The sequence below is a fragment of the Anguilla rostrata genome, chromosome 6, assembly GCF_018555375.3.
Source record: "Anguilla rostrata isolate EN2019 chromosome 6, ASM1855537v3, whole genome shotgun sequence".
In the NCBI taxonomy this organism is placed as follows: domain Eukaryota; kingdom Metazoa; phylum Chordata; class Actinopteri; order Anguilliformes; family Anguillidae; genus Anguilla; species Anguilla rostrata.
In genome coordinates this window covers 40958479-40979071 of record NC_057938.1, presented here as the reverse complement: position 1 = coordinate 40979071, position 20593 = coordinate 40958479, and the positions used below count along the sequence as shown (strand labels likewise).

At 40.7% G+C, this 20593-nt stretch overlaps 1 protein-coding gene across 1 annotated transcript; it reads right to left on the bottom strand.

The window, feature by feature from the left end:
• Nucleotides 1–1031: 1031 nt before the first annotated feature.
• Nucleotides 1032–20045, bottom strand: apobb.1 (apolipoprotein Bb, tandem duplicate 1). Its single transcript, XM_064339699.1, has 29 exons — nucleotides 19924–20045; nucleotides 19378–19422; nucleotides 18578–18690; nucleotides 18319–18464; nucleotides 17945–18092; nucleotides 17303–17455; nucleotides 16924–17048; nucleotides 16613–16698; nucleotides 15995–16445; nucleotides 15763–15877; nucleotides 15514–15660; nucleotides 15060–15271; nucleotides 14762–14960; nucleotides 14458–14634; nucleotides 14138–14338; nucleotides 13472–13636; nucleotides 13147–13352; nucleotides 12869–13045; nucleotides 12119–12231; nucleotides 11810–12011; nucleotides 11529–11701; nucleotides 11161–11324; nucleotides 10877–10986; nucleotides 10288–10646; nucleotides 4466–9946; nucleotides 4252–4363; nucleotides 3900–3926; nucleotides 3548–3713; nucleotides 1032–2959 (listed from the first exon to the last, which is right to left on the bottom strand). The coding sequence occupies exons 1-29, from the start codon at nucleotides 19976–19978 to the stop codon at nucleotides 1688–1690; spliced, it is 11100 nt and encodes a 3699-aa protein (XP_064195769.1). The 5' UTR covers nucleotides 19979–20045; the 3' UTR covers nucleotides 1032–1687.
• Nucleotides 20046–20593: the final 548 nt, after the last annotated feature.

Below are 20593 nucleotides of genomic sequence, written 5' to 3'. Positions count from 1 at the left end.
TCCCGGGCCGATTAGCAGCACAGCATAAATTACCATGGCAATACACCCTAATTAAAAGTGAGTCTGCTTCCTGATATAGAAAAGCCAGGTTAAATCTTTAGTTACCTTAAGCCCCTCTGTTTACCACAAGGAATACAAATGAAAGATTGGAAGTCCAAGTGTGTGACATATCTAGAAAAAACCCTCTAACCTAAATAATTAACTGGACAGCTGTGGTTAAATAATGGTTTGTAAGCACTATCTGGTAAAGTGGTTTATGTTGCACAAGAATTTTCTATAAGTAAAATAATTATTTTAAGTGTTTGGAATTTTAAAATATGGTTCATATTAGGGATGTGTTAAAATTCTTTGCAATACAATAATTTGTTACAGATTTAGCAGACCTTTGTCAAAACATACTGTTTTTATGCCCAAACAACAAAGCCCCGAGCTTGGTTTCTGTAGCACATTCTGGTAATTCCTTTTTGTTACATTAAATACCTTAAATTACCATAACCCCCTCATTTTGTCTCTCCCAACTAACTATAGAGGCTAAAATAGCTGCATTGGCTAGACTGAAATTAGCAGACATTTTCTGCAAAATTTCTGTATTCTGCAAGTATACAAGACAAATCAGACCTCTTGGACATCCCAAACAATGTATTTAATGCACAGTCCTGTGAGCAAGAAATGTGTTACTGATGCTTCCCATGTAGTATCATCGACTATGGCCCCATATCTTTATTTTTTAAGTGAATATCAGAGTATTACAACTCATGAGCTTTGGGGGATTTGGGATTGTGATTACAGTGAAATAAGTTTGTCATTACGGCTTTTCTTTTCACATTGAGTCAGTCTAACTGATGCATTTTACCATATTCATAATATTTGGTGTCACTTAAGCTGCCACAAGGATTCTCGCATTATCTTTGGTGATGTAGCAGTAGGGTTCAATAATCAAATTGTAATCAAATTCCTTACATTCAAACTTGTACATTACTGTAGTCAACGTGTACTTTATAACTCAAGGAGGATTCCAGAAAAGATAGCAGTTCACTTGTGCCACAGGATTTATTGTAGACTTTCATCAAAAGGATCAACTGGCAAGTGCAATGAACAAATGGTAGACAGAAATGCATTCTTCACAGCATTAGAACACTAGAGCTCTAGTCTAGCGCTCAGGAAATTTCTGCAAGCCTGAAACATTTTATATTGTAATTGCAACCTGATACATGGAGTGTCAAGTAATGGAAACTAATGCACGATCTGCGTAGACTCATAAAAGGCACACTAATTCAATGACCATTACACTGGCAATAACATAAATTCTACTGAATCTTAGCTGTTTTTAGCCACACAGTGGTTATTATTATGGTGGATAAGATGCATTGTGCTTTATGCAGTAGAAATGGTCTTTGTTGATATTCCTTGTTAACTGTATCTAGATATAAAGAGATCTCAGTAAATAATTTCAATTTCATACAAGACAAACTGAATTAGTGCACCAGCTATTGATTACTCGCATACAAAATAAGAGGATAAACAATGTGCATGTTAGCATGACCACTTTAGATACATGTTGAATGATTTCACCATGTGTACATTTTTTGTTTACAGGCAAGTATACATTTCATTGAGCAAATATTCCAATTTAGGTGGTAGTGTTTGCGAGACTCAGTGTTCATCTGATGTGGAAATTTCACCCATATCAACCAACAAGTTCCTCGGGAGCGGGCACTTCCTCGGCTGCGGCCACATCCTCGGCAGCAGGCACTTCCTCAGCAGCAGGCACTTCCTCGGGAGCAGGCACTTCCTCGGCAGCAGGCACTTCCTCGGCAGCAGGCACTTCCTCGGCAGCAGGCACTTCCTCGGCAGCAGGCACTTCCTCGGCAGCAGGCACTTCCTCGGCAGCAGGCACTTCCTCAGCAGCAGGTACTTCCTCAGCAGCAGGTACTTCCTCAGCAGCAGGCACTTCCTCGGCTGCAGGTACTTCCTCGGCCTCAGGAACTTCCTCTGCAACTGGCAGTTCCTCTGCAGCTGGTGCTTCTTCAGGAGCTTCTACATCCACAGGAGCCGGCACATCCTCAGCAGCTGGTCCCACAACATCGGTTGAAGCGCTGATGATTTTTGTCAAGGGGGTTCTGATTGTTTCGATCAAGTACTGCAGGTAGTCATTCAGCTGTTCCAGGGTCATGTTGGCATAGACCTTCTCAAGTGTTGTCTGGACCCAGTGTAGCATGGTATTTACATGGGCAGCAACTGCATCCAGAAGGTCTGACTTCAAATGAACAGTTAACTCTTCAGCCTTCTTGAGAATGTGTTCGGCTAAGTTACTCAGCTTCTCCACCATAACATCAGGACTCTCAAGATGCCTCACCATACCTACAATTGTAATCTGGGTCTTCTTAATGGTGGATTGGAGGTTTTCCAAGACTTGGCTTGCAGGAAAGGTCTCACCAGAACCAGGCATGGTTATCTGTATGTTGGTCAACTTGGTAATGATGGCATCAATGTAGGGATCCAGATAGCCATTGATCTTCTCTACAGCTTGTTCAATTACTGTAGCAACAGGGCTCACAACATTGTGGGTGATCTCTGGTAAAGTGAGCTTTCCGTCCAACACAGGTACCTGGATCTCCCTCAAGAACAGAATAACTTTGTCTGCCACAAATGCGATAGCTCTCTGGGCCTGTGCGAGGAGGTCCTTAATGAGGGTAGAAAACTCACTGATTTCTGGGAGGTGAACTCCCTCTAATAGGGTAGAGATGATGTTCTTAAGCTCATTTAAGACACTGCTGATGTCCATGTCAAAGAGGGCAATGTGGTACTTGTCCACAATGTTGTACAGGGAGGCAGTGATGGCTGGCAACCTCTCCTTCAGTCCCAGGAATATTTCAGTGGTGGCTTCCTTGTTCCAGGCAGTTTGGAGGTTCTGCGCCACTTTGATATTCAGGATATCCACATCATTCTCAGGTTCAGACTAGGAGGTAAGAGAAACACAATTATAGTACAGTATTTCTTTAATTTTAAATTATTGAGGCACAAACTGAAGACTATTGGAAGGGTACTACTGAAAGCAATACAGGAAACAAACCCCCAAATATATTTGCTTCTTCAATTACTCAATTACTGATAGCTTGTACAAAAATGTTTATTTTTCTATTTCAAACCCAGCAATGTCAAACTGAGCATATGTCAATATAATTTTTCTCCTCTCCAGGGAACAGCATTACGGACCACACCGTACTGGAAGTTTACCTGTATTTTAGTAAAACTAACCTTGCATTTTTTTCTGAATTAAACAAATGCAATTGTATTTTCTGAGCAACATTGTTTTCATAACTTATGACGTGAGTACTTATATTTCATATGGACTGTATGTTCATATGAAACAAGTGTCATTGTTTAATGGTTAAAATTAGTCTTTTTAAAAATGCCTTATTGTTTACATAAATTTTTAAAGAAGTATAGTTCATATGTTTTAAGCAATTTTGGGAAGATGATTCTGTTGAATAAGGATACTCATGCTGTAATTCATAACAGAACTTTGCAGAACAAGAAGTCTCACCGGATATCTGCCATACAGACGTGCAGACAAATCTGATAACTGCAGCCCAAGCAATCCAGAGGTTGGGGCAGAGATGGTAGCACTGATACTGTCCCTTCCAGAGACATAGCGGAAGCTCATGTCACTCAGTGTTGGGCTGGTAATGTCAACATTCAGTGTGTGACGGCTGAAAAATAAAGATCGACAATAAATTGAATTAATACATTTTATTAAAGTCAAGTAAATACAAGTTATACTTAAACTAATATGTACATTAAATAATTGGTTTTAAATACATATTTACAGACTTTAAAACAAAGCAAAAGCAAGGAAAACCAACAAACAAGGGCTTAGTGGCAGAAGGTGTATTTACCTGCCATCAGGAGAGTCATCTCTTAGCCTGAATAAATTTAAGGGACAGAATTCAGATGAGGTATTCAGATATAAATAAATGTTGTCTATAAATATACACACATGAAAATTTCATATATCTTTTCTGGCAGAGTGTATTTTTGTAATATGTGTTAATGCAAAGGTTATATCTTTCAGGAATCCCTATTCCTTTGAATGCCTTGTAAATTACGGTGCCAGTGAACTGTCGACTAATCAGGAATAATTACAACACTAAACAATATCATTGGCTATTAAATCGATTATAATTTTGGCAATTACACAGATAATAAGTGGTGAGGATCACAAAAATGTTACCAAGTAAGAAGTGTTACCTCAGAATACGGGAAAAGACATGTTCTAAGTCCATTTTCAGGTCACTGTGGCTGAAGGTAGCCTTGTTATTCAGGCTCAGAGCACGACCCTCAAAGCTTGCAGTTGCAGAGGCTATAACATAGAAAAGCAGCATTGGGTTGAATGAGTACAGACTAGGACGTTTAGTAATTGAAATAGAGAACTAATGTAAACACGATGAAATTCCGAACTTACCATCAAGATCATATGCCAGGAAAGCCAATGTAGAAGTGCCAGCAGACTTAAGTGAAACAATGTAAGCAGGTGCATTGTTCTCCAGGCCTGCAGTCAGTGTTGTGCTGTAAATTGGAGAGGAGACCTTCACAGTGGCAGACAGAGCAGAAGGTATGTATCCATCCTGGTTCTTGGTGCACACTGCAACAATGGCAGCCTTGACAAACTGTAGATCATCTTCACTGGTGGCCTGGTCAAATTTCAGCACATCCCACAGGGTTTTCTGGTAGATGGGAAGCTTAATAGCTTTCAGGACAGCAGCATGTCCATCAATGGATTCACTGACCTCCATTCGAATTTCGGGCACATCATTGGACAGCAGCAAGTCGTATGTGTGCAGAATAGATACAAGTTGTTCTTTGCCTTTCAGGCTGAGCTTCTGTTTCCCTGCTGTAATTTCAAGGGCAATGTTCTCAAGAATGCTAGCCTCTCCCAGGCTGCTTGGCTGTGACATATCAATATCAATATTGGCAGTCAGAGTTTCAATAGGAATTAATTCAAATGTTGCTTTAGCAACATGCTTGCCCTTGGTGTTTAATGAGTGCACATTAGCTTCATTGTTGCAGATCAAGTTAAATGTGGCATACACACGGCTTAGAGCAGCTTCAATGGCCAGGTCCTCATTTAAATCCATACTCCAGATGTTAGTCTCCCCAGAATTGCCATTGGAGTTAGCATCAGTCCTCACAGAAGAGCGCAGGCCATTAGCATCCAAATGGATATTAGCCTCATTGTTCAGAGCTCCAGCAAAATTGCCACTTGCCAGTATGGTTCCCTCAATCTTTCCTTTAGTAGATGTATCTAAAGCGATATGTCCAGGAAGACCCTCCAGGGCCAGGCTCTGTTCAATATCTCCCTTACCAATTGCATCTATCAGTGGAAGGTTAAAGCTGTACTTCAGCTTCATCTTAGAGTCCACATTAGCCTTTGTCTTAGTGCTTCCAAGGAGTTCTTGATTGAATTCCAGGTTCAGAATGGGGAGAGTAACTTGAGCAACTGTTGCCACAGAGGCCTCCATAGCTCTCCTATTAAGATTGATGGCGATATCATTGGTTCCCTGAACATTATTGTGCTCCAGGGACAAAGCTGTGGCAATTTTGATGCCCCTCTTCTTCCTAGTTATGGTAGTGGTTCCATCAAGTTTACCTTTTAAAATGTCAAATAGAGATGTTGAGGAAGCTTCTAATCGGGCTATGATATCATCCTGGTTTTGTAAGCCTGCATTGGCATTCAGAGAGAACACAGGGGACTTCAGTGCAAGATCAAATATCAGGTTGCCCAAGGTTGGGATTGTGAGAGTACCAATGCCAATATAAATCATGTCTGGGTTCTTCTCATACTGAAGCTTTAGATTAATGTCAATCGTTTGTTCTGTGGTGGTCAAGAGGGTCTTCAGACCAGCATTTTCCCAGAGAGATACTTCTTGGAGTGATGGGGTTTGCACACCAACAAATGGCACACTGAACTCAGGAATATCTATTGGGATTGTTAAAAAGTCCAGATTAGCCCCACCATTCACTGTTGCAAAAATGGCAGTTTCCATCTTATTGTTGTCCAGGGTGAGATTGTGGAAGTATTTGTACTCATTGAATCGAGACAAAGCCACCCAGTTAATCTGCTGCACTTCTGTATTGAGATTAATGGCATAATCATTCTGCAGTTCAATCTTTCCACTCACTGAAAAGGGGAGGGTAGCCTTAGCATTTCCCTTGTTTTGGAAGTCAAAAATAATCTCAGAGGGAGTAGCTAGAAGGTTGATGGAATTAGAAATGGTTCCACTTACTTCCCCATCAAGCTCTGTATCATGAGAAGCTTTCAGTTCAATTTTCAGGTCCACTATGTCAGCATTCCCGCTCACGATTGCAAGGCTGCTCTTGATGAAGGGAGCTTCTGTCTCAGCACGGCCATTAAGAGAGATGTGCTTAAATAAAAAGCCATCGGCATTCAGAGTTTGTTTCATTTTCAGGCTATTACCATCTGTGTTTCCTGTAAAGGTCAGCTTAGCAGAGTCGATACTGAGAGTGAATTCCAGGTCACTCTTGTGGGTCAGATCATCCGCGTAATCCTTGAAGGTGTACTTCACATTTCCTGTATTTCCAAGGGCCAAATGCACGGTACCAGCTTCCAAACGACTACCTGTTTTTTGGGTCAAGGTGGCTTCACTTGAAATGCCAAGAAGTGGAAGGTTCAAATTATGGTTGTAGGTAGTGTCCAGGGAAACAGTAAATCCACTTTCCAAGGCAAAGAATGCATTGTTGACCAGTTCTGCAGTGTACATTTCAGTTGTTGCTTTGGCAGTAGTCTTGGCTGAGGCCTGAGCTGAAAGACCATAGATAGTGACTGAACCCTGATGCTCAACTGACGCAGCAGTGTGGGTAAATTTAATTGTCTCGGCAATGACAACACGGCTCAGTTTTGGGAAGCCAACACGTGTAGTGACATCCAGGACATAGTTGAGACTATTCGCTGTTGATGTTGCCTGTGATGAGAGGTAAGCAGTTACTTGTGGAGTCAAGGGGTTGGTTGTGGAGTTCTGGAGCTCAGCAGATGTCCTGACGCTGTAGTGGGGTGACTTTAATCTGATGTCTCCATGTAGCTTGCCAAAAGCAGGGACGATGATCTCACTGGGAATGGTGGGAAATGTGAACTCTGGGATCTGAAGATTTGCCATGTTAAAGTTCTCCAGACTGAGTTTTGGAATTGTGATGTCAGGGATGCTGATTTCAGGAATAGTGATCTCTGGAAGTGATCTCTGGATTTCAAGCAGGGAGGTCTGAATCCATCTGATAAATTCTTGAACTGCTTCGATTTTATGTAGAATCTCATATGCTTGAATCTGCTCGTTCACAAAACTTGAGATTTCAGTGATTTTTGGGTTCAGTTCATCAACAAAGGAATTGTAGTCAAATGACTTCAATTTCTTGACAATGATGTCAATGTATTCATTGAGCAGGTCAATAATTTGCTTGAAGTCAGAGTTTTTCAAGTGGTCTACTGCACCATCCAGTAGTTCCATTGCTTTGTCAGACAACATTGGAAGATCAAGGGATTTTACGGTCTCAGCTATAGCCTGAATTGTGTTCTCAATTTTGAATTGCTTTACCAGTTCCACAACCTTTTCCAAGAGTGGTTCAATTTTATTAATAACTTCATAATTGACAATTATGTCTCTGACTTTTGTGTAGACAGCATTTATTTGGTCTGTGATTTGAAGTTCCTGAAGACTGCTAATGATAATGCCTTTGGTGGCATCAATTGTTTTGATTATAATTTCTGTTGGTATTTGTGCAACAAGACTTTCAATGTACCCTCCAACATTGAAGGAGGAGACAAAGTTTTTCAGGTCTTGAATGAATGCTGCCAAGTCAAAGCTTTCAATCGCCCCTTTCAGTTCGCTTACTTTCTCCTGAAGCTTAGCTTTGATTTCATATTCCTGCAACCAAGCAATGCTACTGTCCTTCAGTTTCTCCATATCTACCTGCCCAATGATATCCTCAACAGTAGTTATGATGCTATGAATAGTTCCACTGATTTCATACTGCTCATCAATTGCCTTCAGTGCATTTCCAATACGCATAATAATGTCGGTCAAGTTATCAGACCAGACTTCACTTTCTACTATGCTTTTAAGTCTGGCTGCTACATTTGTCAGGATGGTTTCAATGGCATTCTTTATGCGCTCCAGATAAGCTTCCAAGTCTTCCACAGTTACAGTATACTCATGCAGTAGGGCAATAATCTTTTCCTTTACTGCAATGACCTTGCTCTCCAGGTCCTGCTCTTTAACAAAGTCACTGACATCCTGAGGCAGGCTTTCAAGCCTTGCTCGGATTGCGTCTCTGTTGATGTATGGTTTCAAGGATTCTAGAGCATGAACAAAGGATGTTTTAATTTGTCCATAAATGGAAGCCAAGGTCTCAATGAATGACAGATTGAAGATATTGTTTTCACTGTTCTTGTCATACTTCAGGGAACTGGAGATACTGTACTCTTCGATCTCACTGGGAGGATTGCTTAAAATGTCTGTGAGAACTGCTCCTGACAACTCCACTCCAATCCTCTCAGGTTGGTTGTAAATGTCAATTTCCTGTTTGTATTCATGATTGTTCAGCTTGGATTTCATTCTCCATGTTCCCCTCTGCTCCTGAGGAGTCAGAAGACTGTCAATCTTGTTGTCAAAGTGCGTCTCAACAGAGGCTTCAATGTCCAGGTTGTGTGTGGTGGAAGCTCGGCAGTCATGTGAAAAGGCTACAGCCAGGGGCTCAGCCTTCAAGAGGAGTTTGCTATATAGCTGACCAGTATGCTTTCCAAACAAGGTCACCTCACCATCAGAGTTGAAAATGGAGTCGACATTAATGCTAAAAGGTACAACAAGGGCACGGACAGTATTGTCGATACGGAGAATCTGAGAGTTGAAGCGGGCCTCGCTGTTCAATTTTGCAGTGAGTCCAGCAACCTCAATGTCAGTGTTGTGGATCAGATGAGCTCCGAGTATCTTGCCATTTGTGCTACACTTCATTGTTGTGGCAAGGTCAGCATAATTAATTTCATAGGTATGTCTGAGCTCCTCATCTCTAAAGGCTCCCTTCAGGCTTCCAGTCAAGTCAATCTTGTAAGGTTGGAGTTTGAGTACACCTTCATTGGTCAAGCTGATGTCCAAGATTTTGAGGTCATTGTTCACATTCACAGAAGCTATGTAAGGCTTAATGTCAACAGTGATGTCATGTTTATAGGAGTTAGCGTCACTGACTAAGCCATCCATCTGTGATCGGAAGGCTAGGGTTGAGAGAGTAAGAGCCAGAGTGTTTGTGTTTTCAATCTTCATGTCAAGCATTGAACCCTTGGATATAATTGAGAGGGTGGTACCAGTGGCATCGATTCCTCCATTGAAGACATTCTCAAATGCCAAGGGACCACTCTGTAGGGTGGTGGTGCCACTTGTTGCCACGTTATCACTACCAATGGTCAAGAAGGCTTTATGGGAACCTTGATTTATGCCAAAGACGAGGGAGCCTTCAGTGTTCACTTCTAGGCCACTGCTACTGGCAAAAGCACCCTTTATTGTGCTTTGGGTCTGGAGGAGGGGTGAGTCTACCTTGATTGTTGACTCTCCTTTTATCTCTCTGCTGAAGGGGTTAATCATCAATGACTGAGAGCTGGAAGCCTTGGCATTCAGAGAACCTATTGTGATAATTCCATCCAGGTTTCCATCACAAGAAAGTTCTTCAGAAGTAAGGACAGAATGAGCAGTGTAGTCAAGTGATGTCTGCAGACCCAGAGGACTTGAAGCTTCTACCTTGTTAGTAATTCCTATGGTTACTTTGTCAGTGATACTTCCAACTCCCTCAAGAGCAACAGTGACATCAACAAGCTTGTGGCTCAGGAAACTGTTGACATTGGCCTTCAATGATTCTTCAGGTGTTGTGGTGAGTGCTCCAGTGCCTATGTAAAAAGAAGTATTTGTTCATGCATATAATATGCATATAATAGTCAAAATAATATCAGCTATAGATACATAATCTTAGACAGAGCAATTATATGGAAGATTTTTTTATGATAAATTAACATGGTTAGCTAGTCCTTAAAAAGTTGAAATTTATAAAACAGTTATGTTCACTGTTTTTAAAGTCAACTGACTACGTTGCATGTTTAATTTCTTTTTTTAAATTCTTCACAAAAACAATGTGTTATGACAGGCACTAGGAAATATTATTCTTTAAGAAACATATTTATCACAACTTGTGAATACCACAGAATAAAGGGTAATAGAAGAAAATATTTACCTTCAACTGTGTAAGACAGAATGTCCACAGGACAGTCACCCGCAGCTTTGAATTTGGCAATACGAGCAGGAACATCAACTGAAACCAAGCCCTCCCAGTTGTAGACATTGCTGTCCACTTTGGCAGATACTTCAGCAATTCCAAGCAGTGGGATTGAGAGCTCGTAGGTGGGGGGTATGGAGATGGTGGGGATGCTGACCTCTGTGGATGGGATCACCAGGCCAATCAGGGGCACAGCCAGGAGGGGGGTGGCCAGGGTGTGGGGGATATTCAAATCCTCTGAGGATTTTCCACCCAGAGGCAGAGGAATAGTGACGGAGATGTGATTGCCGTTGAACTGGTATTTGACTGCGCCTTCACTGTTGGACAAAAGTATTTTGTTAGTAGTGCTGAAATTTAGTTTTTAAACAATATAATGGGGAGTGCAATTTTAGCTTTTGAATAAGGCAAAATAAAGTAAAATAAAAGAGGTGCATGCATGTGCAATAATTTGTGATACGTTACACACTACCATTGTGGCACAAGTAATGCTAAGTAAGCGCATGTTAGCGCAGTTCTTAACCAAAATATATCATTTAAGGTCACTTACGATTTCAGGAACAGTTTCTCAGGCAAGTATAATTCTGGGATTTGTTTCAGACTCTCAATGAAGGAAGCAGGGGCATCAGCAAAAGCACTGTCCAGCCAGATGTTGGTTGTCTGGAGGAATGTATAAATGTATCTATCTGTGAGGTCTGTAATCTAGGCACTGCAGTTTTTGTTACATAATTTAAGGAGGTTTAATACCGACAAAATTGCTTTCATTTAGAATCAGAAAGCATAATTTAGAAACTCATACAAAATGAAGAAATATTGTTTTTAGTTTTTTAGTACCTCAATAGATTTAGACACAATATGGCGCACTGTCATGTCAGTCTGTGTCACTGTCATGTCCAGAATGTCCTGGATGATCTTCTGGTATTCATCTACATTTTGGAGAAGCTTGCGGACTTCAGAGCTCACATCAGACTTCAGCTCAACCTCAATGCTGTTTTCACCTGTAATTGAGATGCATTCCCATACTGAAGAACTATGTTTATGTGGCTGTATCACAGGTTACAAGGTATTTAATGAAATTGTATGCATTTGCTCTCTAATATTTCTTGTTTCGATTCAGAAACTGAGCAAAATTCTAGTATCTCTTACTGTACAAATTTCTGCCGTTCCTGAATAATAGTGTGAAAAATTGCACAGGGATGTACCATATCTGACAGTGACTTTCTGCAGTGAGGACGTCTCAGGGATGTTGATGATGCTCTCGATCTCCAGAGTCAGGTCTTCAGCCCTCTTCAGGGCAGCAGTGACAGTAGCATCGGTCTTGAGTGAGGGTATGGCCAGCTGGACCTGCAGCATACCATCCTTCATTGCCTCAAGCCTGTAGGAAAGAAAAACATGACTGTCTGTCGCAACAGACTCCTGGACAAACTGCATACTAAAACAAAGAAATAAAGAAAGGAAGAAGAGAGGAGCAAGGTTTGCTTACTTAGCACGTCCAATCAGGGAAACCTGAGGGATGTTGTTGTGGGTGATGTCAATCATGATCCCCTTTCCACTGGTGCTATCATCAGTGATGCCAAGTCTGACTCCAACCTCTAAGTCACAATCAGGAATCTGGACATCAGTGCTGAGAACATTTGTGTTCCTGTTGTACTTCAAAATTGCTGTAGCTTCCATGGGCTCTGCACCTGAGACAAAGAGAAATTGAATTCTGTTACTGCTACCCTAGCAGTAAAAATAAACACAGTTAATGTGAATAGATTGAACATCATTATCCATTAGGAGATGCACATACCCTCTGCTATGAGTGCAATCTTCAGGGCATCCTCGTTTTCTGGAAGGTGTTCGTAGGCAATGGTGGCAGTGTATTCAGCCACTTGACCAGTGGGCTCGAGCTCCACAGCAACCCTAGAAAAAAGTACCCAAGTTATACATATACATTTTTAAAGACTCTGCAATCAAAATATTAATTTTGGTTAATCATAAATTGAGCACCAAAATGATTAAAAATATATTTTAAATTGATTCTGTATGGATTTCATACATATTATGAAAACAAAAAAATTCTTATACTATAAGAAAATTGTAATTCTTAAATACCATGCTTTACATGCCAAGTTTTGTATTTAATTTTTGATAAGTTGAGGGACGCCATTTTGATTGTCAAATCTCACAGCTTGCAATCCTTTTAGTAGCTTGACTACAAACGTGGGCATGTCAAAATGTATGAAGTGCTTGCAAGCACTAACTTTGCTGGTAATGGCAATGTTATAAAAGGTTCAGATTTATGAGTGAAAAATTTGTTAGGAAAACAAAAATCTTGCAAAGCCTTGTAGTTTATCCACATTTAAGGGGAAATATTTTATTGAATGTAAATATGCGCCTTCAGTTTTCCCTGTTATACACTTGGTAAAAGACTTTATTTCCTTTACATGTTTCTCTTTAAACTATAAAGTTAAAAAAAATGTAAAACTGTTCACAGGCTTAAAATAACAAACTTAACATAGATATAAATATGTTCACACTGCAGAAATGTAACACTTACTCAGTGTCTCCAGTGAGGGGGAAATAGGGAGCAGCATCAGTCGAGCCAGGGTATTTCAGGGTGATACAGGACTTAATGCCAGGTAATGCTGGGATGCACTTCACAAAGTCAGTTCTTTCCTCTGTTATTGGTGGCAGGGCCCTGGACCCAGTGGTGGTCACTGACAGCAGTTTATTGCTGTAATTGGAAAAGGACAGTAGTTATTGCATCTCAGCACTGGAGAAACTCAAAAGAGAATGTCAGTTACAAAAATAACTGATTCAAAGATTGAGTCCTACCTGATTTCCAAGAGCTGGGTGGTACCCTGAGGAGCTGGGATAGTAAGCTTGATCTGGTTGTTGCTCAATGCAAGCTTGGCATTGAGGGCACTCTCATGGTAGATGTTAGTGTGCATGGCAACGCCAGAGATGACAAACTCAGGAATGTGGACGCCCATCTCTGTCACAAATTCCACTCCAACAGAAGGCATGAAAGATATTTCCTGCTGTGGATAAATTGTGGACAAAGTTAATGCCAATTATTTTTTAAAGTATAGCATTCCCTTTATTTTAACTGCTGATATCTCTGCCATAATGCATTGTGGAACACAACTGGGATACTTACCAGTCCAGGGGTTAGGTGCAGTCCTCCTTTGGCTCCAGGGGCAAGGGTACCGGAAAGAGAGACTTTCAGCGGGACACCAGAAGCAGTTGGCAGGGAGAACTCATTGTCCATGAAGATGTAGTGAATAAAGAACTCATTATCAATGCTGGAAATAAGCTTCCTGATCTGAAAAAGGAAAATGAACAGAAGTTGAATAATATGTTAATAGAATTTAACCTAATTGCAAATTGGTTTTTAAAGTTATTGTGAATACCTACAGACTATATGCACATACATGTTATATCTAAATGGTAATTTAAGTATTTATATATTAGCCTGTTTTGTCTTTTTGATTAAAAAAATATAAATGCTAACTGCACACTGAAAAAATCTCAATTTCAGATGCTCACTGAATCAACATTAGCTTATTAGCTCGCATGCAAAAACAAGCGCAAAAACAAAAGAGAGCAAAAATGAAATTTAAATAATTGCATTTAACTTATTAAATAAATAAAAAAGCAAGGTGAGCAGAAATTTCAGTCTCTGAGACCTTCATCAGATCTGGAAGGTATAAGTCACAAGCACCTTTATGTTCTAAAAACATTTTCACTTCTACATTAATGCTTATAAAAATGTATGAAATAAGTGTGTGTTTGATAGTTTTTGTGTGTACATCAGCATACATACATCAGTGGGAAACATCTTGAGGAGATTATCGGCTAACAGGGCAGCAGAGTAGGCCATTTCTTCCATTTCATTGGTCTTGATGAATCCAAGCTCAGCTCCCAAGAGTTTCAAATAGACCAGAGCATCAGGAGACTGAGTCTTCAGTTCCCCCACCAGTTTGTTGACATTGTGGCTTATTTCTTTCAGGATATTTTCAGGCACCTACAGGGAAGGCATAGCAGAAAGAATAATAAAAAGGTATTTAGATTGAACAACAAATCAAGAAGATGTCTCCCATTAAGCGCATGTTACAGTGTCAAAACCTTAACAAGTTGAAATACCTGTCTCTTCATTCTCCCATTCAGTGGTGGAATCATTTTATTTAAAAGTGTGTTCACGGATGCTGGCATGTTGCCTCCAGCCCAGTAAACGGCCTTTGACAAGGTGTCAGGGAAGAATCCATCTTGTCCAAATAAGGCCTCAAACGTTGGTTCTAATCCTTTTCCATTCAATCCAACCTTAAATAAGAGAAGAGATTACATAGTGTCTTAGATTCAAATAGTTAAATCTCTAAATTAAAATTGATTTTCCTGTTCAAGTTATCTTTGCCAGATTGTTTGACAGCAACTGATAAAAGAAGTATACCTCCAACATGTCAAGGTCATAACCAAAAGCCTTCAGGGTCGTCTCAAGCATGATTTCTTTGGGCAGGTAGCCAGTGGAGTCAAAGATCACATTTCCTTTCAAATTGTCACTCATCTTGTAGTTTCGGGAGAACTTGCTGAATTCCAAAGCAGATGGCACCTCATTTCCCTGAAGAGCCTCTGTGATCTTTTCCTTCATCCTGTAGAGAGAATTAAGTGAAGAAAAATAGTCTTACTCACAGGGAAAATGTTGGGAAAGACTTCTGATGTTCTGATCCGGATATTAAGTTTTTACGTACGGGAGAGATGCAGGGTCTGTGGAACTGAGAATGTTGGCCAGATGGGAGGCAAAAAAGCTCTTGGCCTGAGGGTCCTGCTCATCTGGCAGTGCGCTTATGACCTGGGCCAAGTCAGAAGGCTCAGGGTCCTTCATCAGCACCAGGTAGGCAGCCACACGCTTTTGAACAGGGCTTGCCCCATCCAGGACGGTCTGCAGGAGCACTCCACGAGCCTGGGGGGTGGGGGAAGTTGCATTGTTGAATATACTCTTTTTTGTTCTTCTCTCAAGCAGTATGGAGTTGTAATAGGGGTGTAGGAATAAGCACTACAGTGAGAATGGCTTAATTTCATTTTTAGGTGCAGCTTAATTTCTAACCAAGTATAGTTGTTTGGTAGTGAGCCTCTCTACCAAACACACAGTACATACAGTCAGATCATATACTGGGTATGATAGAAGGGTTGTACTTGGGTTACCTCCTCAGTGACTGTCAGCTTTCTGAAGGCCTGGATGGCAGCTTGCTGGACAGTTGGCGTGGCGGCAGGCTGTGTCATGCACTGCAGCATGGCAGACTTCAGAGCAGGGTTAGCAGCCTCCATAGCCTGTCCCATGTTGCCAATCACCTGGAAATGGAAAGGTGCACATCTTCAGCTTCTCAGAGATCTCCAAAATAATTGAAAGAAATTGTCCTTGTCATTGACAGTTAAGAGGCACTGGATACATACCCTCAGGGTCAAGAAGGTCTGATCTTTGTCACCAGAGCAATCACCCAGCAAGGTGGCCATATACTCAGATACTGCAATGATCTCAGGGGTGACCTTTCCCTCAATCTGGTGAACTCTGGGGGTAAGCAGGGAGTAAACAGCAATAAGATTACCTGAGCAAAATACTATAATAGAAAGGTCATAGAAACATCAACTTAAGTCACTGGCCTTTACTGGAAAAAGTTCTACTCACCTCCTAACAATGTTGCTAAGGCCGTACAGAATAGGCTTGCTCTGTTTGTACTGCGCCATGCTCAACATGTCTTGGACTAAGTGGCTGGTGGGGTTGGGCAGCAGCCCCACTGCATAAACGACAGCATCAACCTCCACAGCACTTTTGTCCATGGTGCGCAGGATCTGCAGGATGGCGCTGCTGCATTCGGGTGTTCCACACTGGGCCAAAGCCTGCCAAGTCAGGGGAGCAGACACCTCCACCATCTCTGGGACAGCTGGGCTCAGGGTCTCACTCTTCAGTCCTCGGACCTCAGTCACAAGCTTCTGGAAGAGCTGTGCCCGCCGTTTCCCTTGCTGTGTCTGAGACAGGGTGCTTAGTTCCCTCAGAGTGGCCAGAATAACATCCTTAGTTTGAGCTGGGGACTTATCTTCAACAGCCTCCATTTGCAGGGCCTTCAGGTTAGCCTCATCTGCACCAAGATAAACAAGGATTGTTGTTCCATGTACACTTGATATAATATGAAAGTATACTCTTGTTGGTACCTTGATGAAGTTGTCTGGAAACCAAACCACTACATATAAATATTCCAGGTGAATGCATCTCATGAAATTTTGTATGTGAAAAGAAATTACTTACTGTGGTCAAAGACTCTGTCATTGATCTTGCTTGTCTCCTGCAGGGCCAAGGTCTGTTTAACCAGGGTTAAAACTCCATATTGCTCTCTGAGTACAAAGAAGAGGAAATAAAGAATGAGAATTTGGCACTGATAATAGCCAGAATCCTATATTTAAATGCACTTTTAGAGCCATGGTTGTGTACAGACATATGCACTTCATAATGAAGGACACTTGTTTTAAAAAGGTAGGGCAAAACTGGTACAGTTTATTAAAAAAAAACAAATTGAGCTGGAGATGAATGGGTGGATGGTAACTGTACGTCGGACTTACTGGTGAGAGAAAGGCAGCAAGATGTGTTTCTCAGTGCAGGTTCCCTCAGTCATGTGCTTCTGTTCATTGTCAAATTTGTAGTTGCAGGTCTGGGTGCTGCTGATCAGTTTGGAGAGAGGAATGTGCTACAGACAGGGAGACATAGACATTAATATTTAACATGACTGTTTGTTGACATTTATACAAGAACAACATTTTCGCTTTGGGATTTCCAATTGTGTGGTTTTAGCCATTTTATTTGCATTTCCATAAAACGAGTACAGCTATACAGCTTTCCTGGATAAATTTTGGCTTAATATTTTTTGTGCGGGTGAATATAAACTACATGTGGCAATGCTTCTTGTGGATTTGCTGTTTCTCGAAAGGCCCAAGGTCTTACCAGGCCAGAGATGAGTGCCAGGGGGCTGGCAACATCTTTCTTGGGACTGAAACCATCACAATGGGACAGGTGTCTTGTGACAGTGACATCGGTGGCAATGTCTTCCCTGGCATTGACAGCTAAGTCAGTCTTGCACAAACCATGCAGAGTAGGCTGCAGAAGGAGGGAAAAATTGGTCAGTAGGCTCCAAAGACCCATCATATTGACACATTATGCATGCATATATTTATCACCACTGTATTGACATTGGCCAATTAATGTTTTTAAATGTTGCACGGTTGCTACTTGTTGTATTATTTCTACATGTGAATGTTCCTCAAATACATTCCTCAAATTTGCCATTTGGAGATACTGGAGATACACTTATATTTAAAGTTAAAGTGCAGATTACTCAGTATGTTGGACTGATATGAATATTTAGAACCAAAATATTTCATACATTTTGTTGTCTTAGTTTATGTAATGACTTTTTGTTCAAAGGTGAATATATTCTTACTGTGGACAACCATGTAATCTGATGTACCATTAGATAAACTGCTGTACCATTAGTTTATCTCACATTTGTGACCTGTTGTGGAAATAATGCTTTTTTAAAAATTACACTAATATATTTTGGAGAATTAATTAAAAATGCATTCCTACCATGTTTTTGTTTTTCTCCTCCTCCAGCACGGGCACCAAGAGGGCAGAGATGATTCCCCTCTTGATGTTCAGGATGTTGATGGGCTCATCCTCATCAGGAAACAGGCTGACCTTGGATTCCCCCTCCACAGTCAACTTCAGTGGATGACTGGTCAATGAAAAGAAACCAATCAAATCCCACACACATTATATGGAGATACAGCACTATATAAGAAATTTGCTGAATGTTGTGCTGTTTTGTGAAAATGGTTTTGTTTTCCATCTGTCACTATTGCCATCATTAATTTGACATTATCTTGCCCTGGGTATGTGGACAGATGGATTATGGGATATTGTGAGGCTGCAGGCCTTTGAATGCTGAATGCTGTACGTACAGTGCCATGGCAGCTTGGAAAGCATCAGCTCCAGCAGCAGGTCCGTACACAGGCAGCCCCTCGGCGTCGACGTCGGACACCTCGCTCAGTGTGCACTCGGGGGTGCGCACAATGTAGCTGCATGTCTGAGGCACATCGATCTCGACCTGTGGGAGAAAGAGGAGTTACAGAAATGCTGTTTTTCACTGGCTAGAGAAGCTAACTGGAATTGGACAACCATTGCTTTAGAGGAGGCCCCAGATTGAGGCATCACACTTACCTTACAAGAGGCTTTGGCGCCGTTCTTGAGGTTTGATGCTCCACTCACTCCATTGAGGGCTTCGGTTTCATACTGGTACACATAGTTCCTGAAGGTTTTAAACCTTTTTGCCACTGAAAAAGAGCATTTATTTTATACCGTAGGTAAGTATTTGACTGCAAATAAAGAATGAATACATGATATCTACCAACTGCATCATGAACCTTAGATCCTCCTATCTTCCAATCCCAGAATAGAACACTTTATTCTTGCACACGTACAAATTCAGAGGTTCATATCAGAGGTCAAAACATGCCAATTGTGGCATAAAACACCAGATACATGTAGCATTTTACATTGTCATAAATAATTTATCCCTTTTTATTATATTTTGGATGCTGTTTTTAATTACAAATGTTCTTTCGTCAGTATCTTTTGACTTATATGATGCGCTGTATCAAGTATCATTTCTATTCTGCTTGGTATTTTGCCATTTTTGCTTACCCTGTAAGAAAGTCATAGCTCAGGAGGTAAGAGCTGTTATATGGCAGTCGAAGGGTCGATCCCCCGCCCTGGGCATGTCGAAGTGTCCCTGAGCAAGACACCTAAACCCTAATTGCTCCCAACAAGCTGATTGGTACCTTGCATGGCAGCCTTTCACCGTTGGTGTGTGAGTGTGTGTGTGTGTGTGTGAATGGGTGAATGAGAGGCATCAATTGAAAAAGCGCTTTGGATAAAAGCGCTATATAAATGCAGTCTGTTTACCGTTACCTCTCTCTCCCAATTATGATGAGTCACACTTTTGCTGTGATATGACTTACACAAGCATGGTGCAGCTTCTTCTTCTGCACTCCCAATGTCCTCTTCTAGAGAAAGAAACATAAACACAAAACTGTATGCATGCCAAACAAGTAATGATTAAATTAAAAATTACTACTTAAAAAAAATCATATCTGCAACAATTCTTATCTGTGTGAAAATACAGAAAACTTAGTCTTGCTAAACTTTGTCTGGTGTTCTGTTTTAATAGGATCTCAACAGATAATTGTCCTCAGAGGAGAAAACGTACATTCTAAGCCACAGCCACAAGAAATTAATTGTCTAGGGAATATAATGGTAATAAACTGATGATGTTTTGTAACACAAATATTTATTCAACTATCATTTATTCAACTATTTATTTCAACTCCCTTTTTCAAATTCATCACTACTGTAGATGTGTAACTTTAACCATACAATAAAGAAAAGCAGTATTCATTTAAGATATACTTTAAATGTTTTAGGCAAAACAAGTTTCCATTTGTTTCTGTCACTCAGAGGAGCAGAAAACAATGTCCTTAGCTGACCTCAAGTATCCAGGTACTTACGGGCAAAGGCATGGGTGCACAGAAGCAGCAAAAGGCAGAGCTTTGTGTCCCCCATGGTGGGTTCGATGAAGCTCTGTTCCTCCGGTTTTTGCGAGTCTTCTTTGAATCAAGACTGATTACACAGCTGCTGCTCCTGTCTTTTATACTTCGAGCAGTCCAGCCCTTCCAAGTTGCAAAAGCCCTGCTGCAGCTCCAAAGGTCACACTGTCTGTGTGGCAGGACAAAAGCCAACTCATTTCATAAAAAAAGAACAAAAAATGGAAAAATAGAAAAATCAATTGTACAGTGTAAATTGAGCACTATATTTTATAAACTGGTTGTACAGCCAATTGTCTGCATTTTTTTCTGCTTCTGCCGTAATTCCCACTTTACAAGTGATCTAATGATGATGGGTGGCTTTTGGAATACTTAGTCAACTATTATCATTATTTTATTTGAATAATTGGTTGACTAATCATTTTACTTGTTAAAACATTTCCATGCTAAGGTTTGTCCAAATTGGCCATTTTTTAAATTTATTGTAATACGCAAGCACATAATTATTTTTGTCTTGATCCACTGCCCCTAAAATCTTAACAGAAATCTCAACTGTAACTTAATAGACACATCTTGGGAATGGTCATTTGATATAATGTCATTAAGGATTCTTTTACACTGTGAATAATGTTTG